At 36.9% G+C, this 16,525-nt stretch overlaps 1 protein-coding gene across 1 annotated transcript in view; it reads right to left on the reverse strand.

Annotated features, from left to right (window-relative positions):
• Positions 1–135: 135 nt before the first annotated feature.
• LOC107573492 (tumor necrosis factor receptor superfamily member EDAR) overlaps positions 136–16,525 on the reverse strand; it is a 41,781-nt gene continuing 25,391 nt past the window's right edge. Inside the window, exons 5-12 of the mRNA XM_016259922.1 lie at positions 15,291–15,376; positions 11,969–12,052; positions 10,156–10,281; positions 8,995–9,069; positions 7,586–7,658; positions 4,348–4,540; positions 2,469–2,529; positions 136–1,258 (exon numbers count right to left, since the gene is read on the reverse strand). Coding sequence (XP_016115408.1) covers positions 918–1,258; positions 2,469–2,529; positions 4,348–4,540; positions 7,586–7,658; positions 8,995–9,069; positions 10,156–10,281; positions 11,969–12,052; positions 15,291–15,376 — 1,039 coding nt within the window. The 3' untranslated portion in view covers positions 136–917. The remainder of the gene's footprint in view (positions 1,259–2,468; positions 2,530–4,347; positions 4,541–7,585; positions 7,659–8,994; positions 9,070–10,155; positions 10,282–11,968; positions 12,053–15,290; positions 15,377–16,525) is intronic.

The raw sequence follows: 16,525 nt of genomic DNA on the forward strand, positions 1-16,525 counted from the left end.
CACACACACACACACACACACACGTATTCACACACACACACTCACACACACACACACACACACACGTATTCACTGATTTATACAACATTTTACTCCTAAAAACATGGTGAAGATGTGTTTGTTTTCTGTCTGTCGAAAGTATTTCCTGATTTATGGAGCGATAAAAAGAGAAATCCACAATCCTCACGCGACACTTTTGCATGTTAATCTTGAGTTTTTGTCCTAACCAGCTGCGACAGCGACACGCAAACGTTCTATTTTAGAAACAGTTTCTACTTCTGCGACGTCGCGGCTGGAACAACGACATACAAACGATGATGATGATAATCTCATGTGCTGATTATGTGCTTCATTCAGAGTCGCTGCTGTGGACACGGTGTGATATGACCACAAAATCAAGCAAGAATTTTGAACCTGGATTTATGCAGTACTCAGATTTATGTTCTGGATATGTATGCAAATGAGTGCATATTTAATGAGATGATGCCTCATTTGCATATTTAAACAACATTTCATAAAACTTTTTGTTTTAATATACTGTGATTAATCAGCTGGTGCGGTATAGTGACATCGATTAGTTAAGTTAACCCTGTAGTGTCTTGCCTTAAAACAGATCGTTAGAGCGTTTAACGAACTTAAGCTCACTCAGACTCCGGTCACTGTAAAATCTCTTGTGGAAACACTGAGAATAAAACACATTCTTGCGTCGCATTATTAATGCAACAGTGTGTGAAATCAGTCTGCTGCGGCTCGAACTGTCTGTTCACGTGTAGAAACGTTTGAGAGCTTGAAATATGATCGCTCGCATTTCCTCCATCTGTTATCAGAAATCAACAGCGTCGCAGTGAAGGCGTCCGTCACGAGTTCATCTGTGAACAACAGTCACAGAAATACACAGATGGTCTGCGGAGGTTCTGTCAGACGCTGGCGCAGCGGGAGGTGAGATTGGGATGGTGGCTGGATGGAGGGACGCTGTTCTCGGGGCCCAGAATGTCGAAGCAGAGGGTCTCAACGGCATCCAGCCGCTCGATCTGGACCAGACGGGTCAGCAGGTCCGGGATGCTGTATCCTGCCGTACTGATGCGGTCGAAGAGCTGCATGCCGTCCGTCATGCCTCCGATCTCGTCGCGCTTCAGGCCGAAGCTCTCGGCGAGGTGCCTCCACGTCTTCACCACTGCCTTGTCCGTGCTGTAGGTGGCGCTGAGCATGCGGCTGCTGCGCTCCAGACAGTCGAACGGCAGCTCGGTCGGACTCAGACCTGCACAGATGAACATCATCATGAGTTACACTAGGAGTAAAACATCGTTATCAGGAAAGACGTTCATGTGCAGGGTTTATGACGACCAACACACTACCAGAACTAACGAAAATCCTTAAAATCAGAAAATTCAATTGTGAATTATTTTTTATTTATTATTACATGCATTTCTTAAAAAATAATTTAAACGTATCTATTTAAAAAAAAATACCTAGCAGAACTGTTTATTGTATTTTTAAAATTTAAATTAAATAAATTTAAACTTAAATTAATTTTAATTTAAATAATAATAATAATACCACCAGAATTGTTTCTTAAGCAAAAGTAGCAAAAATCCAAAATAAAAAAATATATTTGTATTATTATCTTCTTTATTTATTATTTTATCATCAAATGCATTTAAAATGTAAAAATACTTTAAATGCATCTATTTTTAAAAATGCCTAGCAGAACTGGTTATTGTATAAAAAAATTATATTTTTAAATTTAAATTAATTTAAACTTAAATTAATTTAAATTTAAATAATAATAACAATAATAATAATACCACCAGAATTGTTTCTTAAGCAAAAGAAACAAAAATCTGATCCAAAATAAAAATATATATTTTTATTATTATCTTTTATATTTATTATTTTATCATCAAATGCATTTAAAATGTAAAAATATTTAAAATAAAAAACAAAACGAATCAAATTTAATTAAAAATAAATGTAATAATAACAGAACTGTTAAAAATGTATTTATTATTATTATTTTTAAATATATAATAATAATAGTACCAAAACTGATTACTGTACAAAAATAACAGAAATCTCCATAAAATTGTAATTATTTATTATTTTATTATTACATTTATTAAGTCAATAATTCTCCCGGAACCTACTGTGTTCAAGTAAGCCATGTTTATTCTCACTGTAAGTGAACTCATACTTAACCTTGTGTATTTTTGATCATCTTCTATTAAGTGATGAGTTTGTGTCAAACATTGAGTTTGACTGACTGAACTCATCAACAACAGCAGATCTGTGAGATGTTTCTCTTCCCTTTTAAGAGCCGACAAGTGTTTATTTTAATTGTCTGTGATTATATGGGTCCCATCAGAACAGTCCATTAGGATAAACAATGCTAACATATATCTGATTTGACATAATTTCAATTATATGAAATCAATATTTTTGATGATTTTTGTAATCACGGTTACACTCACCCTCCGCAACACTGCAGGCTTTTGTGTACAAATCCAGGATCTTTTTCCTTCTGCTGTGAATCTGCAGAAACGGGAAATGTTTGGAAGAGTCACACGGAGCAACAGAGATCAGTCTGAATCTACAATAACAAGATCAGATGGAAAGCAGACACTCTAATGCTGAAAAACTCAACAACAGCGTCCAAGAACAGAACACTCGACGTAAATAAATGCTGTTCTTTTGAACTTTCTATTCATCTGTGAATCCTGCAAAATAAAATGTATCACGGTTTCCACAAAAATATTCATCAGCACGACTGTTTTCAACATTGATAATAATCAGAAATGTTTCTCGAGCAGCAGATCAGCATATTATACTGATTTCTGAAGATCATGTGACACTGAAGACTGGAGGAATGATGCTGAAAATACAGCTGCGCATCACAGAAATACATTACAGTTTAACACATATTCACATAGAAAACAGCTGTTTTACATTCTAATAATATTTCACAATTTTTATTGTATATTTAATCAAATAAACGCAGCCTTGGTGAGAAGACGAGACTTCTTAATCCTAATGATTCCAGACTTCAGTGTAACGGACTGTAATATACATGCAGTGGTGTAAAGTATTTGAGTAAATGTAATTAGTAACTGTACTTGAGTATCTTTTTGGCTACTTTGTAGTTTTACTGCGTATCAAAGGTATTAGCAACGTGTACTCTCTACTTCACTAACAGGTATATGTACTCTTTACTCTAATACATGTGTAATGAGTCATGCAATTGCTCATTACATTGTGCACGGCACCTAACCTTTTCTGCAGCAGTTTATTTCTGATACAAAAGACGCAATATTGCCATGTACAGGGCATTAAAGGTACTATATCTTGTGAGTTTTGCTCTTACTCAGTGACACTTGTAAACAAGGCTTCTTTATGTGAATGCGAGTGCATTAGCAGGTAAGTTGCGGCTGAAACCAGCATGTCTAGTGCAAGAAGGCTTTGAATTTTTAATTTGACAACATTATTTTATTTATCTGGCATATTGAAGAGACCTTTTTTAAGTACATTGGTTGCTTTGGCCCTTTTTGAGCACTTGTGGTTCACTGAGACTTGAGTGTCTGTAGACGTTGTGTTGACATTGATTGGAATTTTGAGGTGTTCAGTTTTATTTTGATTATAGAAAATAAACGTGATTGCTCTCCTCACAAAGCAAATGTTTCTTGTTTTTCACTGGCATTTCTCGTAGATGTTGAAGGTTAATGCATCTTTGAGCTTACATATATTCAAGTACTGTTAAAATCAGATACTCTTAAGACTTTTACTCAAGTTGTTTTGTAATTGGGGACTTGTTATAGCACTTTTTTTCTCCACAATTTTTTGTTGATTTTGATTGCTTCCATTGTCCTCATTTGTAAGTCGCTTTGGATAAAAGCGTCTGCTAAATGTAAATGTAATTGGGGACTTGTAATTTGTAATGGAGTCATTTTTGCTGTAAGGTATCTGTACTTTTGCTCAAGTATGGTTTTCAGGCACTCTTTACACCTCTGTATATATGTGACCCTGGACCACAAAACCAGTCATAAGGGTCAATTTTTTGACTTTGAGATGTGTACATCAGCTGAAAGCTGAATAAATAATCTTTCCATTGATGTATGGTTTGTTAGGATAGGACAATATTTGAAAATCTGGAATCTGAGGGTGCAACAAAATAGAAATATTGAGAAAAGCTGTCCAAATGAAGCTCTTAGCAATGCATATTACCAATAAAAAAATAAGTTAATCTATCATTTTGATCCATACAATGTATTTTTGGCTGTTGCTACAAATATACCCCAGCAACTTAACACTGCTTTTGTGCTGCAGGGTCACATATGTGTGTGGTGTGGTATTCACCCCGGTGGCTCTGCTGCTGGTGGTGTTGTTGATGTTGCTGATGGGGTTGGTGGAGCAGGTCTTGTCCCGCGTCAGATGCACCAGAGACAGAAGGCAAAGGTCAGCGGCTCCCTGTTTGTCCTGAGCTGCTTCCTCGTCACTATCAATGCTGCGACTCAAGAGCTGCTCGTTCTCTGATGACGCATCGTTCTCACTGCAACAGTGCAAGCGTTTAGTGTTTGAATGCTGACAGCACGTGTACAAAGTATATTAATTAACAATAAACAAAAAAAGCATTTAAAAATCTTAAATGTTAATTTCAACATTTATTACTACATTTCTAAACTGTATTTTTATTAACTAACATTATCAAAGATTGCTGTAAAAAATACATTGCATTTTGTTAGTTCATATTAACTAATGTTAACAAATGAGACCTTATTGTAAAGTGTTACAAATGTTTCTAATTCACTCTCTCAACAACAATTTTTTTCTTGGAGTCTTGGAAAACCAGGATATATAAATTTATTGATCGAGAGTGAAGAACTTATAAGCCTTAAAACGTCTGGAATCATGAAATTTAGAAGTATTTAAGTTATTTCAATCTATGGACACTCGTAGTATCTGTAATTGTTAAAATAAATTGGTGATTATTTACATTATTGTAATGTTTTATGCCAGTCATAGTCACTGTGAGCTGCATGAAGGTTCTTCAGGATTTGAAATAACTCTATTCCTTGATGAAAGAGTCTGATTTAGACATTTGCTCTTCTGCCTCTTGTGGTTTACGGTAATAATTATCATGCACTGACTAACTCATAAATGGGCGTAATCTATCTATATATTAGATCATCTAGAATATATCTGACCAATTGCAATCAGTCAGTCAGGGCTATTTGGCTTTTCATAACATGTTGTTTCAGATTAGTGGAAAGAAGAAAAAAAAGTGTTTATTTGATTGCACTTTATCTATTTGCATCAGTAGATTTCAGTTCCAATCTATATCTTTAAAGAGATTTTTCTCCACTTCAGCAGCACTTACATACACAAAATTTAAAAGTTTAACTCCTCTCTATATTCTGAAGTTTTTTACTGATGGGTTTGTTCATATATCATTCGCCTGGTTTTATTTTTACACTTTATCTGTTTGCGTCTGAAGATTTTAGTTCCAGTACATATCTTTAAAGAGTTTTTTCTCCACTTCAGCAGCACTTAAATACACCAAATTTTACAGTTTTATTCCTATCTATATTCTAAAGTGTTTTACTGATGGGTTTGTTCATATATCATTCGCCTGGTTTTATTTTTACACTTTATCTGTTTGCGTCTGAAGATTTTAGTTCCAGTACATATCTTTAAAGAGTTTTTTCTCCACTTCAGCAGCACTTAAATACACCAAAACTTACAGTTTTATTCCTATCTATATTCTGAAGGGTTTTACTGAGGGATTTGTTCATATTTCATTGGCTTGGTATTATCATTGCACTTTACCTATTTGCATCTGCAAATTTAATTTACAATACAATCTTTAAAGGTCGTTTTCTCAAAATGAGTTTTTATCTCCACTTCACCAAACTTAGTTTTATTCCTGTCTATATTCTGAAGGTTTCTGCTGAGGGGGTTTGTTCATATATCATTCACACTGATTTATAAAACATTTTATTCCTAAAAAAATATAAAAAATAATTGTTTCTGTCTGCTGCAGAGCTAAAAAGAGAAATCCAAAATCCCCTCTGTAAAGACTTTTAACTCTAATATGTCAAAACAAAATATTGTGAACCTGGCTTTATCCAATGTTTAGAATTAAGGTCTGGAAATGTAGGCAAATGAGCGCATATTTAATTAGATAATGTCTCATTTGCTTATTTAAATATAACATTTCAGAAAACTTGTAATACACAAAATGTTGGCCATTCTTAATGTAATTACCCAAGTCAGGAAGTGATGATATCTTTAAGTAAATTTTTTGACTATTCAACTGTAGTGTCTTGACTTATAGAGACGTGTTATTCACAACAATCAAAATGTAAACCAGGTGAAATTCTCATCTAACTAGTATGAGGAAAGCAGTTTTATTTCTTAATTCAAGCTTCTGCTGTGCCTTGGGGGGAAAAAAAGGAAGAAAAAAAAGGGTTTGAGGCGAAAAAGTGTCATCTTATATTGAAGCAGAGCTATTTTCACCTGGCGGTTTTGGCTGCGCCGCTGCGTAATTATCACATGCTTGATTACGTTTGTCTGAAATGAACATCTCCTGTGGAAAGCGTAGCTGCAGGCTGGATCTGTGTTTGACTACCTCATCTTGTCTGTAAGCCACATAATGTTTCCAGTCAGATGAGAAGAGAAGAGCTGCCGCACAAACACGTCCTGCGGTGGCAGACATATATTATTCACACTGATTTATAAAACATTTTATTCCTAAAAAAATATAAAAAATAATTGTTTCTGTCTGCTGCAGAGCTAAAAAGAGAAATCCAAAATCCCCTCTGTAAAGACCTTTAACTCTAATATGTCAAAACAAAATATTGTGAACCTGGCTTTATCCAATATTTAGAATTATGGTCTGGAAATGTATGCAAATGAGCGCATATTTAATTGGCTAATGTCTCATTTGCTTATTTAAATATAACATTTCAGAAAACTTGTAATACACAAAATGTTGGCCATTCTTAATGTAATTACCCAAGTCAGGAAGTGATGATATCTATAAGTACATTTTTTGACTATTCAACTGTAGTGTCTTGACTTATAGAGATGAGTGTTATTCACAACAATCAAAATGTAAACCAGGTGAAGTTCTCATCTAACTAGTATGAGGAAAGCAGTTTTATTTCTTAATTCAAGCTTCTGCTGTGCCTTGGGGGGAAAAAAAGGAAGAAAAAAAAGAGTTTGAGGCGAAAAAGTGTCATCTTATATTGAAGCAGAGCTATTTTCACCTGGCGGTTTTGGCTGCGCCGCTGCGTAATTATCACATGCTTGATTACGTTTGTCTGAAATGAACATCTCCTGTGGAAAGCGTAGCTGCAGGCTGGATCTGTGTTTGACTACCTCATCTTGTCTGTAAGCCACATAATGTTTCCAGTCAGATGAGAAGAGAAGAGCTGCCGCACAAACACGTCCTGCGGTGGCAGAATTACTGGCACAATCTCACATGAGACGAGGAAACGTGTTTGACGCCTCCATACGAGGTCTTCACTGTGCTGCTTAAACCCTGTTTGTCTTGTAGTAGTTAAAGGTTTGTTTAGCGTGTGTGAAGACTCACCTCTTTACTGTTTTTGGAGATGAAGGCTTGAGCTTATCAAATTCATCCTTTTCTGCAAAGATCACAACGGTTTCTGGAAAGACAATGTGTGAAGATCCGTGACGTGCTCATTCATCTCAGATCAATTCTCAAAAACTGCACCAATGTGATTAAGAATATGAAACCAAAACATAGCCACGATTAATTCTATAATCAGTATTACAAACGATAAGCAATAATTATGTGACTAAATGGAATATCATGGTAGAAAATAGGGTTGCATGATTTGGGGAAAAAACCTTTCTGATAAAATTGTGATTGCAAGTTGAAATGCAACTGTAAAAAAAATAATCCAGATTTGCTGTACTTTTTTAGCAACTCAATCTGGCCAATATTTTGTGATTTACATATAAATATGGCAATAATAATATGTTTTACTGAAACTTTTATTGAAAAGCTCCTCTGGACATAAGAGTTCATAGTTTTCAGTGCAATTTCAATAAAAATAACATTTGTTCGCATTGAACTTATTTGAATTAGATTTACAAATTTGATCTGGATGATTGACTGCATGAATTATGAATATGCATTATGCATTCTTCATCATTGTGCACCATTTATTTAAGCAGTTTATGCATTAATACATTCAAGTTTCTGTTTTTACTGATCAGAATACAAACAAATGCATTTGGTAGATTCTTTTATCCAAAGTGACTTATATTGCATGCAAGGTATTTACATTTCTGTATTAGTTCATGCATTCCCTGGGAATCGAACTTTGCATTGTTTGAGCTACGGGAACTAAACAGATAAAACGAAATAAATGGTCTGTTTTCTGTCTGTGTGAATGCTCATCTGAAGTCAGAGTTGCAGCTGCGAGCGCATGAGTGGTTCTTCCCCATGTTTTCTGTTATTATAAGTGGCTTAGCTGAGAATATCCGGTGGGAAATGGGATAAATGTGGATGTCTAGCAGTGTAGGTATGTGCTCATCCCGTCTGAAGCAGGATTGATGTTGTGACATACAGTAACATGCATTCTCTGCTTTTCTTCTGCTTCAGTCTTTTACTTTTGGGACTGTTTCATGACGAATTTTATGACTTTTTTTTTTTAAATATATATTTTTTAAAAAAGACTTATTTACCATTTATTTGAGTGAATGCACTGCAATGAGCTAAGTGTGTGATAGGTATTTCTACTCCTCTGACAGTGATTGATTGATGGCTAAATGAGCTTAGAGTGAAAGCTAATTTTGAGGGTTTTTTCTCCAGACGGTATGAGATGGTTATGCAGAGACGTGTTGTGAACATCAGCGAGAGCCGCGGGCTGAAGGAACATTCCAGATCTGCCGTTCACCTCGTCTCGTCAGCCGCCTGTCAGATCATCTTAAGCAGTTTAACACATACAGATGTTAAACCAAGTGTTCGCTCACCTTGAACCTCCTTCTTCTCCTCTTGCTTGTTTGTTTGGGCTTCCACTGCCTTTATTATTTGTCCAGAGCAGCATGCTGGGAAAGAAAGAAAGAAAGAAAGAAAGCACTCTGTTAGATTTAATGTCTGGAGCAATAAGAAAGAGTTTGAAATATGGGAATGATCTCAAGTAAATGTAGAGCAGAAGGACTCGAACTGCGGTCAGAAGAGCTTCCCTGTGGACGAACAAACACACATCAATTATGAGGAGCATTCACTCCCACACACACACACACACACACTCACACACACACACACACACACTCACACACACACACACACACACTCACACACACACACACACACACACACACACACACGCACACTCTCTCACTCACACACACACGCAGATGCACACGCACACACTCTCTCTCTCTCACTCACACCGCGCACGCACCCCCACACACACACACACACACACACACACACACACACACACACACACACACACACACACACACACACACACACACACACGCACACTCTCTCACTCACACACACACGCAGATGCACACGCACACACTCTCTCTCTCTCACTCACACGCACACACACACACACACACACACACACACACACGCACAGACACTGACACACAGACACAGACACGAAGACGCACACGCACACACACACACACACTCTCTCTCTCTCTCTCTCACACACACACACACACACACTCAACACACTCTCTCACTCACACATGCACACACACACACCCCACACACTCTCTCACTCACTCACACGTGCACACACACACACACACACACACAGAGACAGATGTTTGTTTGGCTGTCTTAGTGAGGTCATTGCACAGACTTCCATTGATTTTCTATCAGGTTAATGATATTTTCTATCAGCTAACCAACTTCTATCCCTAAACTTATCCATCACAGAAACATCTGCAGAACACTGGATTCACAACAACAACAGATTTGTAAGTCTTTTGAACTAGTGAGGACCAGTCAGATGTCTCACTAATGGGTTGTGTCAAAGTATTTCACAATATAAGTGAGGACATTTGGTCCCCACAAGTATATTCCAAACAAGAACACACATACACACACACACACACACACACACACACACACACACAGATAATGAGTGTGTTTGGTTTTAGTGATCTTACCTTGTCCACTCGGTTTGGTCTTCAGGATGTAGAACATGATGATCATCACTATAGCGATGGCCATGATGAAGATGGTTGACATGGCGATGATGAGGGCTGTTGCTAGGTGACCTTGTCCTGTTGGATCTGGAAAACAGTAAAAGATTCTATGTTGCTTGGCAACCATAAAAACGCTACAATTACACTAATAAACTGACTTTGTATGCAATATGGACAAAAAATACAATGGAAGTCAATGGGACCCGGAACTGTTTGGTTATCAATATTTTTCAAAATATCTTCTTTTATGTCCCCCCTGAAGAAACTGGAACGACACAATTTTGTTATACTCAAGTAAAATTAAAACCATAAAAACCTTTTCGTTACTTGAAATAAAATATAAAACATAAAAAAACTTATTTCAGCTAGTTTAACATTTCTCAGTTTAATTTATTTTAACTTTATTTTAACCGACACACAACACAATTACTAAAACGTTAACTAAAATGGGAAACATAAAAATAAAAACTCTTAACATTCTCAAATACTCAAAATATTAATAATACTGAAAATATTAATAAAAACTGTAATAGCATCTCAATATTGAAATAACACTGGAATGACATGAGGGCGAGTAAATGATGACAATTTTCATTTTTTGGTGAACTATCCCTTTAAAATGATTGTTTATTATGATTATATTATTAATACTGAATGCAACTTGTATTTCTCATATTCTATAATGTTGCTGGTTTTTTATCAAAGCAATAAGGCTATATGTTACAGTGATTTTACCATGTTTTTACGAACACTCCTAAACCATGGTAAATCTGCTGTGTTAAAGGCACAATATGTAATTTTCACCGCTAGAGGGCGCGTATTCAAAATAAACAAAGAGACAAAGGCGTAGTTAGATGACGCTGTGACTGAGTGTGGAATCATGGGAGTTGTCGTCCACAGCCGATGCAATCCGACGGGACTCGGGCAGAAATCATGTTCATAGATGAGCAAATGATTTATTAACGTAGTAGAATGAAGCAGAGGGAGGCTGAAAGCCGTCGAAGTGAAACGAGGCTTCCGCTGCTTCCGGTCGTGCGTATGTGGGGTAAAGCAGCGGAGCTTTTATTATGCCACAGTCGACCGCTTCCGCTGCTTCCGGTTGTGCGTATGTGGGGTAAAGCAGCGGGGCTTTTATCATGCCACAGTTGACCGCTTCAGCTGCTTCCGGTCGTGCGTATGTGGGGTAAAGCAGCGGAGCTTTTATTATGCCACAGTCGACCGCTTCCGCTGCTTCCGGTCGTGCGTATGTGGGGTAAAGCAGCGGAGCTTTTATTATGCCACAGTCGAGCGCTTCAGCTGCTTCCGGTTGTGCGTATGTGGGGTAAAGCAGCGGGGCTTTTACGAGCGCTTCAACTGCTTCCGGTCGAGTGTATGTGGGGTAAAGCAGCGGGGCTTTTATCATACTAGATACATTTAGTTCTGTTATAATGCTGCTCTGTGCGGTCGTCACCGGTCTATTAAAACGCACAACATATTCAAGCATCTTTGGTGTTTCCATGTTTTCTACAAAACAAAACCAGAAATCGAGGGGTTATGACGTCATTAGCAGGCGGCACTATAGACACGCTCCGTGTCACTAGTTAAAATTGCTTATTTCTCTGGATTTAAACATTCTTCGAAACATTTGGGATAATGTAAGCACACAAGTCAGCAAAATATAGAACACTGTTCTAGTGGTTTTTGGATATTGTACATATTGTGCCTTTAATATAAAATGAGAACGGATGGATCCGAGGTCATGTGACCAGCGAGGAGTTCCCAGCATGCATCTCACCTTTCTCTGCGTGTGGGAATATAGTGGTGCTGCTGGACGACACGCTGGGAGCTCGTCCCGATGACGGCGGCGTCGACTGCATGCCTGTGAAACAACATTCAGTGAAATCAGTGAATATATAGTGCATCTGCTGTGAGTCGCGTCTATATAATAGCTCCTCAGTTAATGAGTGAAAAAGCATTATTTGTGGATAATTTAGGCTCAAAAACTAAACCGCAGAGAAGCTCAGATCAGCGAGGCCTACGATCAATCAGGAAACACAAAACCTGCGTTGATTGAGAAAACAAGTGGACAAAAAGATTGAATCTCAATAGGATCCTAGAATAACACTGCAATGCGATCAGAACATGGATTATGTAATCCGATTCCAAAAATCAAGTACTTGTAATTAGATTACATTACATTTTTTAAATACTTGTAATCAGACTAGTTACGTTTTTATTGATTACAAGATTACATATTATTCACACAACAGCAATAAATTAATCGTCATTTATTGATTCTCTTTCATCTTTTAAATTTTCCTAAATTACACATTAAAATGCACAAATTCACATGATTTCTTATTTACATGTAATGCAGTTCTCTGACGTTGGTTAATGCTCACATGACATGCAGGTAAACAAATAAACAAGTAATTTTTATTTTGATTGATGTTATTTTAAAATTGTGCATTTTTATGATTTAATTATTACCTTTTCATTAAAATCACGAACCCCCTGCAGCTCCTTCACGAACCGAAATGTAATGCTTAATGCACTTCATGTTGTTAATTACAACAAATGCAATGTATTTTCTTTCTCTATGTATCTTTATGTCACTATGGTGATATAAGATGATCCTATTTAAATAACTGTGATAAACGAGTTAGGTCAAAAGTAATCTAAAAGTAGTCTGATTATATTACGGTGTAATGTTATGGATTAGTTACTAGCTATATTTTTTGTCATGTAATCTGGAATCAGTAATCTCCTCAGCACTGAATGCAGTAACATTAACGAGCATCTTCAGGAAAAAGAAAGACCAAAATGACCAGAGAATACAAACACGAGTTCTTTTAAATAATGAAGAGCTGCTGCCTTTGCTTCACTTTAAGTGAAAGTGTTCTGTGATGGATGCCGCATGACGTGTAGTGTATAACAATTCAACATTAAACATGGGACACTAACAGTCTTAATGGACTAAAGCACAAATCTGCGTGTGTTTTCGGCTCTGGAGTTGAAGTATTGGTTTAATTATCGCGCACATCAACAGCACAATTTGTCAAAGCTCTCATACGTTTAATGTCTTTGCTTATTTCTTTCTCATTGCGAGTGTCAAACACGCTGTAAACCAAACGAACGCCGTGAGGATGGTTCTGCGAAACCCGATCAGTCATTTAGCAGCGGGCTGAGCTCTGACTTCAGGAAGTTCATTAGAAACCATTATCAGTCTGATGATACCACATTCATTTAATGCCAAATCATCTGTTGAGGTCCCCGGAGCGCGTGCATGTGTGCCGAGCGCTGAGTGTTTCCATGCAATCATCTTTTAATTTGCTCGAAACTCGTAATTATTAGACACGAGCATAATTACCCGGCGAGTGCGAGCATGCCGGGTTCATACTTCCACATCTACAGCTTTAAAAGACCTGTTTGTTATGCTTTTTTAAATTGCATATAACTCCCACCTACTTCATTTCTGTCACCGCGCAATAGAAAACAATTAAAGAGGCTCTGAAAACACCAGACGTGTTCCCCATGCAGCACTAAGACCCTTCATTTACAGCACGTTTCTCCAAAGAGACTCACAGGAGCAAAGCGATTCGTCATAGAGCCAGCAACACTCATAATGCATAATGTCAGGTTTATTAGACTGCTAATGAGCATCATTCTCAGAGCGGAACTGCAGCGTGTCACTAGAAATGTATAGAAATGATATAGCAGAAAAGCCACAAGTTAAACAATTAATGGGCATAAAAATGAATGCATAAATAAATTCTAAATAAAATAAAAATAAATCAATTAATTAATTAAATTAAATAAATTTGTCAACAATTTTTCTGTCACCGTTTCTGTCACTAAAAATGTAAAATAAATAACAAATGTATATAAGTTTTAAGCACGACAAGTTCATCTTTATAGTGCATTATATACACAACAATATGTTTGACATAAAGTAGAACTAAATAAAAAAAAATAAAAAAATAAAAAAATACAATTATAAAATAAAATAAGTTTGTTAAAGAGCCAACGATATTCATGATGTACAATACTAGGTTAATTAAACTATCTATCTAATATATCTGGATATATATATATATATATAAATATAAAATAAATCAAATTAAAATTAAATAAATAAAAAAAAAATATATTAATAAAATAAAATACATTTGTCAAAGAGCCAACAATATTTGTGATATACAATGCTAAGTTTATTAGACTATTAGATTAGGAAGCATACTAGAGAAATGCAAGTGAAATAGTGTGTAAAGTGTCACAGTTATGTCCGAAACAGAGTTTCTGCTTTCAGATTTACATGTGAACATATGTATTTGCCACAACAATGACGGTCTGCTCAGTTCGCTTGGTTTGCTTTAGAAATCTGTCTGTTCTGCTGAAGTGACTGGTGTAAGAAGCTTTGCTGGTCATCAGAGTTTCCACTCTCGTTCTGAAGAAACATCTCATGGCCGGAGATTTTAGAAAAAGAAGAAATTAGCTAAACAAAACAATAAAGAGCTTGGCTCTCTCTCGGTCGGTCAAAGCTGGAGTTCATTAGTTTCCCTCTCTTCCATAAACGGTGACATTTCATCACAAATAAAAATCAGACCCCAAAACCTGAATGGGAAGCAGACGTGGTTATTTTCGGCACTGATTCAGAAATGAGGAATCGCCGCTGCTACTTGGGGTAATGTTTTAGCACATCACGCGGCCTTAAATCTGCAGGTTTTGCGCGGGTTTCCATGCAGTCAGCGCTTCAGGTATGCGTCGCTAATCAGAGACTCGAGCGTGTTATGAACGATCTGCCAGGCCAAGAGAAGGAACATAAATCTGAAAAACCCTCCTGCGCCGCAAACGCGCGGCTGATGGAGTCCAGAAGGCCCGAGCTCCTCAGCGCCGCTTTATTGATGAGCCGCTGCTGGTTTCATTACAGCAACTCTGTGCTCACGCAAGCACGGTCAGATCCGGGTCCTGCTTTGGGTTTGCTTTAGTGAATCTGTATTCTGTGCTAAACTGTGTGTGGGACTCGAGAACGGGAATGGAAGCGTTTAACAGAACTGTGAATCAAATCGAGCAAAGAGACGCACAGACAGAGACAGCTGGAGATGAGACGGTCTTACACTCTTTGATGTTTCGAGGAGCGTTCTGACAGGAGTGACACACCATGCCATAGATGTTACGCGGACGGTTCTCCAGAATGTAGTACCTGAACCAGAAAACACACACACTCGGTCAACATGGACTGCTGATCATCTGCAAACACATTAAGAGCTAATGGACCATTTAGACAAAACAAGATCATCTTTATAGCACATTATAAACACAAGAGTTATTCAGAATGTTTGACATAAAGAAAAAGCCAAAATTAAACACATAAAAGCCACAACTAAAATAATTTATAGGCATAAAAATGAATGTGTAAGTAAAAAGAAAATATTTTAAAAAATTTACTGAAACAAACAATAAGGAAAGAAAAAGTATAAATAAAAAAAAAGACAAAGAAAAAGGCTAAATTAATTACATAAAGCCACAGCTAAAATAATTTACAGGCATAAAAAGGAATGTATAAAATAAAGTAAAAAAAAATACAAAAAACTAAAATAAAATAAAAAAATAAAAAAAATTAAATTAAATTAAATTAAGATAAATAAAAAAAAAACTTAAGAGATGTAAATTAAATTGCAAGAAAAAAGTCTGAACTGTGACATAAAAAGTCAAAATGACTTTTGAAATGAAAAGTTTTTATCCCATAGTGGAAACAAGCTTCCATAGAGAACATTTGACAGCAAAGAGAAAACAACACGACTGAATTCTCAATTGAATGTGTTTTATGATCAGTTGCATGTTTAATGTTTTTGCTCCGGACAGGTCTTATCTGAAGTGAGCCGAGACGCCAGCGATGCCCTCAAACACAAAACACATCAGTGCATGCTGCCGCTGCAGCGAGCTTCACATTCAGAACAACACAAACGCTTGATCAAAGCCATCAAGAGCTACGATCTCAAAGGAAATATCAGCGATCAGACTTTACGTCCCTCAAAACAGAAACAGCAGAGACTTCCTGAGGCAGAGTATATTAAACACACTCAATAATGTTCTTTTAAAAAGCTGCACTTTGTATATTTATATTCAAGCCAATTGAAACCAGACCTTCTGCTTTAAGTGGCAACAGCAGAGTGAAGCTGTAGCGCGCGTGTGTGTGTGAGTGTGTGCATGTGTGTGTGTGTGTGTGTGTGTGTGCGTGCGTATGTGAGTGTGTGTGTGTGTGTGAGTGAGTGTGTGAGTGTGTGTGCATGTGTGTGCGTATATGCGCGTGTGTGTGTGCGTGTGTGCGTGCGTGCGTGTGTGTGTGTGC

This window comes from Sinocyclocheilus grahami, unplaced genomic scaffold, assembly GCF_001515645.1.
Source record: "Sinocyclocheilus grahami isolate Dianchi unplaced genomic scaffold, SAMN03320097.WGS_v1.1 scaffold1959.1, whole genome shotgun sequence".
Lineage (NCBI taxonomy): Eukaryota > Metazoa > Chordata > Actinopteri > Cypriniformes > Cyprinidae > Sinocyclocheilus > Sinocyclocheilus grahami.